At 33.8% G+C, this 11,828-nt stretch overlaps 1 protein-coding gene across 1 annotated transcript; it reads right to left on the reverse strand.

The window, feature by feature from the left end:
• Nucleotides 1-515: 515 nt before the first annotated feature.
• LOC149154373 (LOB domain-containing protein 11-like) lies at nucleotides 516-1,507 on the reverse strand. The gene is made up of 2 exons (XM_089446019.1): nucleotides 1,334-1,507; nucleotides 516-937 (listed from the first exon to the last, which is right to left on the reverse strand). Exons 1-2 carry the CDS (start codon nucleotides 1,454-1,456, stop codon nucleotides 659-661), a joined length of 402 nt encoding a protein of 133 aa, XP_089302145.1. The 5' UTR covers nucleotides 1,457-1,507; the 3' UTR covers nucleotides 516-658.
• Between the last annotated feature and the right edge of the window lie 10,321 nt (nucleotides 1,508-11,828).

Here is an 11,828-nt window from a genome sequence, read left to right on the forward strand (position 1 = left end):
AGTAAATAGTTATCCTAATGTAAACTGAATTTTTCAAAGGAATAAAATTATTTTACAAAAATATAATAATTTTATTTTATATTTCTTTATCCATTTACACTATCAATAATCAACTATCAATAATAAATAAATAAATAAATAAATATATATATATAGATATATATAAATCTAAAAAATTTAAACCATAAATAAAATTTACAAATTTTACATGTTCAGCAATAATTTTTAATACTTCGTAAATTCATAATCTACTCTGTTATAAAGATATAAACCATAATGGAAGCATCGTCACACTCGGTTCATTTAGATATTAGATTTGATCCATTTAGATTAATTTTTTTATTAATCCAAAAATTTTAAACCATAATGAATTTTACATGTCCAGCAATACTTTTTAATACTTCGTAAATTCATAAATCTACTCTGTTATAAAGCTATAAACCTGAATGGAAGCATCGTCACACTCGGTTCATTTAGATATTAGATTTTATCCATTTAGATATCAGATATCGGATTATCTCATTCTCATGAGACACCAACTAATTTTAGCGCTTATTTCTTCAAACAAAGACACTAAGGAAATACAAAAACTTGTCTATCAATTTGGTATCGATTTTCTGAAAGTGCACTGTATTCAATCCGCTAGATTGGAATTGAATTAGTCCTCATCTTCGTCATCAGCGTCGTTTAGAGTCGTGCTCATTGTGGGATTACACTTATTGTTGAATCCTGGGATAGAGGCTAGAAGTTGCGCCTGTTGGGAACGTATTTTCTGAATCATTGCCTGTGTTGCGGTTATTTGCGATTCCAGGTCTGATACTTGGAGTTGAAGATGCTGTATTATGCCTGCACACCCCAATGCAGGATCCTGTACCCTTGCACTTGCTTCGCAGAGCATGCTATTTATTGCAACAACTCTCTGGTCTGAGGGAAGATCCTGCACCCACAGTGCAACGGATTATAATATGGAGTTGGAAGCATAGAAGATCTCGCTTAAAGTGGGATCTAAATGATTTCACAGCCCCAAGGGTTGAGTTAAAGAAGAAAAACATAGATCCATTTTATCTCTGTAGTTGTTTGCCCTATTTTCTAGAGCAAAAGAATTTGTAGTAAAATAAACGAGCATAAACTCATCAGATTTCAGACAGGATCCTTCTAAGCTTCGAGTTCGAGATCTTTTCCTTTGACGTGGTTTTTAAGGAGCTATAGGTTTGCACACCGTAAGGGGTTAAAACTTAAAACTATTCAGAAATATGGAAAGGGAAGTATGAAGTGAAGATGGTTTCAAATAATAAAATGGGAAAATCTGCTAAAAGATATTTTTGCAACTTACTTGAATCAATTTGATAACGTTACACGAGCCAAACACTTCATTTAAGATTGAAAACTTGTGTATATCATTTGACGCAAGATTATAAAGGAGCGTGCAATTATCCAAACATTCTTTTTGCTCCATGTTGCAATGATCATGGAGAGCAGCCGATGGAGGTAGGGCTCGTGGCTTCTCTTCAGCCTTGCTCATCATCTGCATAACTCCAACCAAGATTGCCACCTATTAGAATCAGACATAAGCCAGAAAAAACACACACACAACATTCCTCCAGTCATGTAATACAAAGGCCATTAATTTTAATTTGTTAAAAAGAAAGAGAGGCGTACAGATTCGGAACTGAAAGAGCGTCAAAAAAATTGTAAAGCGTATGTAATTACATGATCAAATGTACGCTGCCGATAGATAGATCGTCTATTGATGATCACAAAATTGGTAACTCCACAGCTAGATCTGCAAGAAATCTCCGGTTTTGGAGTTCTCGGGGGATAAGGTAATTGTTGTTATAGGCGAATAGAAAGGATGCTCTCATTGAGCTGCGTCAGCAAGTGATGGTGGGAGCATCATCAATTTGGGATTGAGTTGCGTCATCAAGTAATCGCCAGAGCATCAGCGGTGTCGTTGTTGTAGGGACAACTCAAACTTCAGAGACATGTCTTTTTGCCCGTCCGTGCCAGCCAGATGTGCGAGAAATCTTTGGTTTTGGATTTCTCCGCGGATAACGTAATTGTAGTCATAGGCGGATAGAAAGCAGGGTGTCATTTAAGGTGCGTTACCAAGTGATAGCGGGAGCATCATCAATTTGTGATTGAGTTGCGTCATCAAGTAATCGTCAGAGCTTCATCGGTGTGGTTGTTGTAGAGACATGTCTTCTTGGCTGTCCGTGCGGACTCGGAAAGGCTGAAGAAGATACACGGTTTGTTCCCCGAGAAACGTGTAGCCGTAACTCCGTCATCAAACTCAACTTTCACAATGCCGATCGTTACGGCTTTCAAATCATTTCAGAGCTCTATAATATTTATAAATGATAATTTATAGTTATTGTAGTTTGGATTTCATTTTAAATGAAAATGGATATGTAAAGTTGATCTATACACGCCAGTGGCGTGAAAAGTACGCGACATGGAACAGGAAACTGCACAGGACCCACGAGCCAATGAGTCATGTATTTTTGAGATTTGATTGGATAATTATGGTAAGTTTTGAAAGGTTGTCAAACACTAATTTTTTTTAACTTAAAAAAAGTTAGAATAAATCTTTATATCTTTCTGCGAAAGACACTGACAATCCTACATATTGCATTACACATGAAGCCTGGTTACAATTATTATTATGCATGTTTATAGCTATCTTTATGGTCTCTAATTTTTAGAAGAGGGAGCTATACACATATTCTCCGCACTTTATATTATATTACATGAACGGCCACTCATTTCGGCCTACGCGGAATCACTGTTTTTTAGTTTCGTAACAAGTGCGGTGATTGAACACTTTTAGTGTCTTCCTCTTAAAATCTAAATGATGTGGAAAGATATGTCAGACTTTTCTAATAATAATATGATAAAACAGAGAGGAATATTGTTGAACCTCTCTTAAAAGAAAATTAATTTTTTAATTTTAAACGTGGAAGTACACTGTCGTCGATACCGGGATGTTTACTTATTTGTTAATTTATTTTTCAAAAATGTTATCCTTATTCCGAAATTGAGTTATTATTATCATTTAATTTGAAACCAAAATAATTTCAACGATTTCTCAACATAAAAATTATGGCGTTTGTAAAAGGATGAAATTTAATATGAGAAACTTAATATATGTTAAATAAAAATTTTCAAAATCTGGTTTGCAATTTTTATTTTTATTTTTGTTGGGGGTGAGAAGTGGTGGTAAATAACTTTAATGCTTTGGAAAATTATTTATTTATTTAAAATTGAATATAAATTATTTATTTAGGGCGGTATTACTATTCTATGGAGGTATTATTATTATAAGAATATGGGAAGTTAAATTTGTTATTGGATTAAAATCTTGATTGATATTTCCATGATTTGTTGGGAAAAATTTCTAGAGATGTCAATCCACAATGCATTGAATTAGCACAACAATATTTATCTTTAAAATTTATCATAGATTCAAATTATTTTGGGGTCACAAAAATACTTTTACTATAACATTGGGTTACTTAACTAAGAAATCATTTTTAATTTTATTTTTAAAAAATATTTAATCTAAGGGAATTTAATTGAATGCATATAAATAAACACTTTCACTCTTTCATGGTGGGTGTACACCCACATTGCCCACCTTCACACAGATGCACACCCATATTGCCCACCTTCACACAGATGCACAACTTCATTCCTTTAGAGGATAGGTGCACAAGTCCAACCCACACTCCTATGCCAATGAGAAAATTGAGTATATACATTATTAACTATTGTTTATAACTCTCCCGTCAATGACCAACCTAGCCTGAACCATCTTGAAAGCTTGAATTTGTATATTCCTCTACTATTTGTAAATCCCTTAACATCGATAGTCAAGGAGGTGAAGATGTTCATTTTTCTATATGGGGTGGGGATAAGTTTTTCATTTGGTTTTAAATTAATTTAGGGTAATACACCAATTCGTTTCCCCTTTCCTATCTAACAAAATAAACTAATCAATAAAAGGAAAATGACATAAATTGCAGCCAAAAAATATATTCTTAGTCAAATTAATTATGCAAGATAAAATGATTACATGATACCAATGAAACACTAGTTTTGAGGGGTGTTGAATCTCTATATATAATCAAAATGTATAATTTAAATCCATTAATATTAAATTTTAATAAAAATTGCATCATTGGATTTTGACTAGGATTTTGAGAAAGAGAGAAATTGATTTTTAATTGCAAAACATATTATATAGTAGACAAAAGTAATGTCTATGAGCAATACACAATCAAGTACAAATATCAATACAAAATCCCTCATTCTAATAAAAATTTGAGTAGTTTACTAACTTCACTTGTATGAAATAGGAGCCACAATTTTTTTTCCTAGGATTCTATAAGCATATTCTTTAACAACTTAACAGAAGTAAAATGTAGTGATGTAGAGAAGTAGTCTATAATCCATTCCAACCACCCAAAAATAACATCCTAGATAAAAATTAGTACACATTATGTGCACTATCAATGGGTTCAATGGGTGTTGGAATTTGAGGGGTAGAAAGATCATCATTTTAATAGGAAAGTTGGCATAGGAGTAGATTCAAGCGATAGATTTATCCACAATCTAAGAAGAGTAATTTAACTTTTCATAGTGTCCATAGTTGGAATACGAGCATACATAATTCTCTCATAAGTCTTTTAGCATGTCTCAACATTTCTATTGTGTTTAATGGTCCTTTTTTCCATGGTGGATTTATGGGTGGAAATGGAGCAATGAATTTATGTTGTGTGGTAATAGTCATGGATACCTACGTGTATCATTTAATTATTTTTGCACAAAGAAGTGACAACACTAAGGCTCTATGAAGGTTTGATAATTGTTCAATAAACTATTTGATAAATCAAGGAGAATAACAAATTCCAAAATCCTTTCTAGAGGATGCACCAAAGAAAGAAGTCCCATGAAAGCAGAACTTATAGAATTTGATGGATGAGGGGTTTCAAGGTTTTTAGAGAAAAAACGTTTTAATGTTATCAATTGTAGTAAAAAATACCTAGGAATCTAGATCTAAGTAATATCATTGATGCCATAGAAAATGAGTTAGTGTAGATTAAGTTGGGAGACAATCTATGACATATAGATATGTTCATGAACATGGTAAAAGGAGATATTTCAATTTCCTTATGAAAATTAGTGTAGATAAGTGCAAGGTGTAGGGGAGAGTAGACATAATATTTATTAATGGGGATATTTGGAAATGTCCACCTCATAGTGTTGGTAAAATTATTCCAAAATGAACAATGGAATATTTTTTGTAATAGATCATGGTATTTGCTACTTGTAATTGGACACCCCTTCCTTATTCCAATGAAGTTAGTCCTCACCATGTGATTCATTTATAGGTTATTTTCTATGAATATGTGTAAGAAGCATAAATAATCATATTTAATTCTTAGGGATTTGGTCTAGTATATTGTTTTAAGAAAATATGACAAGGAGATGTCACAAGTTTATTTTGAGGTGAAGTGATGATTACAATTGGTGAGTGAAGGTTTCCATTTGTTTAATTGAGTGAGGTTTTACTTGGTTTTAAAAAAATTAAATGTGTGCCTACCCTTCGAAAGCATGAAGGTGTGCATTTTTACATGGGTAGATTGTGCATTTAAATTTAAATCTACACTCAACATTTTAAAAAGTGAAGGTGTGCATTTGTGTACATGTATTAAATGAACACCTTGACTATGTTTGATACACATCACACCCTCACCACATGCACATAAATGTACACCACCAATAATATGGGGCTAAGTATTTTGTATATAATCCCAACACCCATCATCATTTTCACTTTTAGAAGAGCATGATGGTGGGGGTGTATACTGATCTGGTGGTAAAAAATATGGTAAAAATGAAAATTGTCAGATTGACATGAAACCTGAATGATGACGTAGATCTCATCATCCTGAATCTGGCACAACTCATTTCGCGGAAACCGGACATTGTATGCTCCCGGAAATGAGTTCTGATCGATTTGGCAAACAAGCAAAATTTTATGTAGGGTTGCCTAGTCAGTAGTTTGTACTGCTGGTGTGGCATGTTGATTGGGCCTGCTTATTTGGAAATATGATTATACTTCAAAAGAAACAATGGTAGCTCGCCACTTCTGAGGTTCCTAATTGTGCTGAGTTGGCAAAATTCTATTCAGTGGAATTGTTGGTTATGTGGACCAACTGAAGGCTGCCACGGGGCCCAACCAATGGTTTCCACATGGAACCTCGATGGCCACTAAAACTTGTTTGGAGTTTGGACTGCACTCTGTGGGAATCAAACCTAGCACCTATCTCCAACAAACTACCACATTTACCATCGTGCCAATGGTGGGCCTTGTTTAAAGGACCCACTAAATATATATTTAAACTCTAGTGGGGTGGAGGTGGTTTAAGGGTCGAGCGCTAGCCCAGCCCTGCTCACCACGTCCACACAAACCAGGGGGGAACCAGGGGCAAGGGCTTAGCCTCATCCCCCTGGCCTTAATACACTCCATGCGACCACAATGCTAAGACCAAGGGCCGATATGGAGGGGAGCTAGACCGTGGGGGCAAGCCCCAGGTCATGTGGAGGGCCCATGTGACCACCGATGTGCACAGGAGTTAATGGAGAAATTAATGGTCCCACAGTTGGTGTCAATGATGCACCGATTTGTCACCCAGTTAGCAGAAAAAGGGGCAAAAATGTAGGACGGTTAGCTAGACTTGGTGAACTTGTGGTCGACTAGTAGCAAAACCTGGGAAGCTGATAAATTTCTTAGTCTTTTATCTTTTTGGGAGTAGAAAGGGTTTAGACAAGGGTTTTTGATATCTATGCAGCCATTGGAGTTTTTATTGAAGCCATTTGAGAAATGTAACTTGACGTAATAACTATTTTTATGAACATAATGATACAAGCCCAATCATTCGAAGTTGGACCAGGAGACATAGCCCAGGAGGGGTGAACTCCTTCATCACTTGTTGTTTTGCGTTTATTGTTATGGTGGTATTGTCTGAATTATTATACAAATTTTCAAGTTTAAATTTGTGTTTATGTGTTCATGAATTTGACATAAGAGCCTTAAAAACTCAAAATTTAATCACTTGAAATTTACACAATCCTCAAGCACATACATATACAGATCATATACATAGATCCATTCTTAGAGCCACTAATCTCAAATTAAATGCACATTGAGTCTTAGATGACACATTCAAATTGACTTCACCCCTTCAAGCCCCATCTCCATTATCATGAGGGTTACTTGGGTCATCCTAAGATTTAGGGCTACATTATTCACCACTACTTTCAAACAAATGGTCTAAATGTTCTATGCAAGTATCATTTTCTAGTCAATAAGAGTAATGGGAAGAAAAACCAATATTTTAGATTGAAAACTAGTAGAACCATTTTAAATGAATGGAATGAAAATGTTAATTAGCATCACACACTTTGATTTTTATATAATAATTTGATGTCTATGGCGTCTTTGATAGATGGTGATCGAGTGCACTATTAAGGCACTCTTAGATGTTAAGTAATTAGTTCAATCCTTGGCCTTGTTAGGGTGTTATTCTTGGACATGGCCATGATGTAGCCTCATCGTTTCCAAACTTAAAAAAAATGTAATATAAGAATTTGAGGGTGTTGAATCCATTGTTTTTAATTTATGAATATCACCGATAAAAAAATACGATTTCTATAAATATTTCCTAACTAGATTATACTAATAACAAATTGGAATAAAATCATAAAACTTATAACCTTCTTCATTTATCAACCTTACACCATATACCCACCCTCTAAAATTGAAAATGTACATTTACACAAATGCACAATTTCATTATAAAATAATAGATGCATAGTTCAAATTGATTGGTTCCATAAACTATCTCCATCATTAGGAGAAAACAAAAATCTAAATGCATATTTAAGTTTAAATAGAAAAATTTATCTCACCATGAAAATAAAAATGTGTTTCATTGTTCTAAGATCCCACTCTTGGTTTCATGTTATTAATCAAAATTATTTATTAAGTGGTTTATATACTATGATTAGCATCATTTTCCACATGATGTTGATTAGTAATTTTCATGGTAATTTTATAATTGCATTAGGTAAATATAAAAAATGTAAACATGGATTTAGATATGTAAGGTATTTACTATTTGAAATTCCATCCATTGATGTAGAGGAGAGGAAAGGAAGCCATGGTCTTTCATTGATGACCATGAGATAAAGATTTCAATAAAAAAAAACATCAATATGAGAAAGTTCAATAGGAGGACATCTATTAGCCTAAATATACATAGAGATGGTACACTATGACATAAGGGTTTCCTTCACAAAAGTAGCTTAGATAATTCCAATGTGACAAGGGAGACTAGACCTAATTACCTCTCTTTTGTATCCATTGATTTAATGAGGAATGTTTGAATTATCTCCCTCACAGATTTAGTAAAATAATTCCAAAACCAACGATGCAACAATTTTGTAGTATATCATGCTATGTGTTTTTTGTAATTGGGCGCCTTTTCTTTTCTATTGTCAAAAATATTTCCTCCAATAAATCTTATTTAACACCATGTGATTCAACTATAGGATATTTTCTATGAATATGTGTAGGAAGGATAGATATTCAAATTTATTTCTTAGGGATTTGATCCAATGTAGAATTCTAGAAAAAGATATAAAGAAGAGTATTTAATGACTAAGAGTTTTTCCAAAGTGATTTGTGTGAGAATTTTAAATCCTTGGACTTTATTGTTGGTGATTCTTCATTATTAATAGCTATGCCAATTCCTCATGCTAATTATTATCCCTTCTTTCTTTTCGGATAAAAATATATCATACCAGCACTTTCCTTCTCCTCATTGTGATACTCCTAATTATAAATACACATTTACCTTATCGGAGTGAAGGTTTTCATTTGTGTATTTTGAGTGGCTTATTCACTTGGTTTAGAAAAATTATATGTGTGTCTACCCTTCGCATGGATGGAAGTGTGCAGTTCTACATGGGTGGGGCATGCTCCTAAATTTAGATGCACGCACAACCTCCCAGTCGAGCCTCTCTTCAACCCCAAGCCTTTCTTGTTTATGAGTTTGAACCCTAAGCCTTTCTTCCTTTCTAGCTTGAGCAAGACACAACAAGATCGCCTTTCTTCCTTTCCAACTTGAGCCATTAACCAGACATCTAAATTTGTTTACCATAACACATTCATAAGGAGATGTTAAGTTGACAAACTGCAAGGCTTTTCCAATTAACAATTTTAATTAGGGTTTTACATTTATATTGTGATTATGTTGCCCATATAGTGAAGTAAGCCTGACTCTTCTTCCCTTCTTGTAGGTGGAAGAGAATCTTCTCCTGTCTTCTCAACTTCAATTTTACTAGGCTTGCAGAGTTCTTAGGAAGAGTGAGTTCTTGGTCCCTAACCATTGCAAAGGATAATTCGTTTTCTTGTTATATCTCTTGAGTATCATTCTCATCACATTCTTTTTCTAGATTTTATTCCCGATGGAAGTTTCTTCCTCGGCTACAGGTGCACTTCACACTCCTCACCTTGCTTAAGGTTACAGTAATTAATTTTCTCGATTTTTCTTTTTAGCTTGTTTAATATTTTTTTTTTACATTGTTATACAGGTAAATTGATTTTTATTTTTAGTTTTGGACCGACCTTCACCTTTATTGGTTGGACTCAAGAGCTAAATTGTGACAGGTCTTTGCTGTTGTCTAGATGTAAAACCCTTTCCTAGTTGTCTTAGGTATTTTGTGCTGAAGAGGGAAAAACCATCATTACCAGGGTTATGAATTTTTCTGTTTTGTTTTCTAGACTCCTTTAGGGTTAAGATTCGCTCTAAATTGTCAATTATGTAAATTAATATTTCTGAGTGCGAGACTCTAGTGGCTTTTGCATATAAATTGTTAATTTAATTGTTTAAACCCTTTTGTGGGAGGGACATAATGTATTTTATGTTATTGAATATAACTATTTGAGCACGTGTATACAAATTTTTTTCTTCCCTCGTTGTTAAGTATGCATGTTCGATATTCTGCTATATGGGTTCTCTGAAAATCTTTCTGGTCTATTTGTATGTGATATGTACCAGGAACTCTGGTTAAAGCTTCAACCCTTTTTTCTATTTCAACCACCAGTCGCTTCAAGTTGAACCTTTTATTCTGTTTCAACCACTAATGGCTTTAAGGGGTTGCTATACAATAGAAGCATCAAATACAAGTATCAATCATCGCATAACCATTAGAAGGACCACTCTTCAACCTATTCTTCTTCATAATTAAGACTGTAACACTTATTGAATACTTTTATTAAACTTGCAAATGGAGATAATTCATTTCCATCGAGACTTCCAAACCATATAGGTATTTACATGGTTGAAACAATTTCAAGATGCACAGATGTTTGGCCTATGTAACTTAATAATGGGCATTTTTAGAAAAACACTTGAAATTCTAGTTACAAATCATGTTAACATTATGAATTAAAAATAGTTGTACATTGTTTTTCTGAGTTCTGGTGCAACAATAAAGAAGCCCTCAAATATATTTTATTTCTGGTTTTAGTTCCATTGAGGAATCCACTGATAGTACATTTTGAATCAAGGTGTTTCGTCCAAATAATAATATTTCTTCATGTTTTTTGGAGCTTTGAATTGAAATTTCATACCTTGCTTCCTTTCTCTTTAATTTATAATACACCAATATGCTTATGGAAGTTTACTTACTTCTTCATTTATTTATGTGCAAAAACAGAGCGAGCTTTTTTTATAAAATTTCTACTGGTGAAGAGAATTCTATCATTGGCTTGGTCAAGTGTCAAGAAGGTTGTGCATTTGCTGAAATTCGTGATGAAATTGTGGATGATGAAATCATTGGATACCCTTTAGATTTTATCCAAGATGGAATAATTTTAAATCCAAAGCAAGAGAAAAAATGGAAATCTTATACAACACTTTTAGGCATCAAGAGGAAACTACGCACATTTGATGTGGAAATAAAATGTTCAAATGTAGTGGAAACAATACCAATCTTTGAAAACATTGAAGTGAATGTTGAGGGACCTATGCATAAAAAACCAAGAGTTGAAAATATGTCTTTGCCATTGGAACAAGCCATAGTTGTTGATCCTAGTGTATTGGCATCTTGGGAAAAAAAAGTTAAAAGTTTAATGGAAGAGTTTGTCAATGAGAAAATCACTATAAAAGTATATTCAGAAAAGGGAGAATCTAAAATAAAGATCCATTGTGAAATTTGTGGCATTGATTATGGAACAGGTGATGTATCCTTAGCAGCGCGAACAATGCACAACTTCAAAAACTATCATATGAAAACGAGGGCCCATCAACAATGCCTTTCAATGACAAGTGGTAGTAAAGTTCCTTCATGTAACAAAGTACAACAATTAGTGATTGTTGTAGATCAATTTCATATTGATCAAGCAATCAAACTTCTAGATGATTTCAAAAAGACACGAGAGCCTAATTTGTTCAAGGTGGTGGAAGCAACACTTCCAAACTATAAGGACATGAAAAAAGTGAGAGTGGAATGTACACAATGTAATACATTGTTTTGTTTATTGCCGACAAGTGGTAATATTGTTAGTTCTCTAAATGAACACGTGAAATTAAATAAGCACACTACTACTACTACTACAACAAATGAGGGTTCACATGAGGAGATTGGGGTGAGGAGTGGCACGGTTGGGAGACCCAAGAAGCCTATCAGTGATAAGTCCCAACAAAGTTTGACTAGGTTCTTGGTCCCATTATTACCATCAGTATTACATAGCGGTT

The sequence above is a fragment of the Pinus tabuliformis genome, chromosome 9 (genome assembly GCF_031772625.1).
Source record: "Pinus tabuliformis cultivar Carrire ecotype Pingquan chromosome 9, CPIR1, whole genome shotgun sequence".
Lineage (NCBI taxonomy): Eukaryota > Viridiplantae > Streptophyta > Pinopsida > Pinales > Pinaceae > Pinus > Pinus tabuliformis.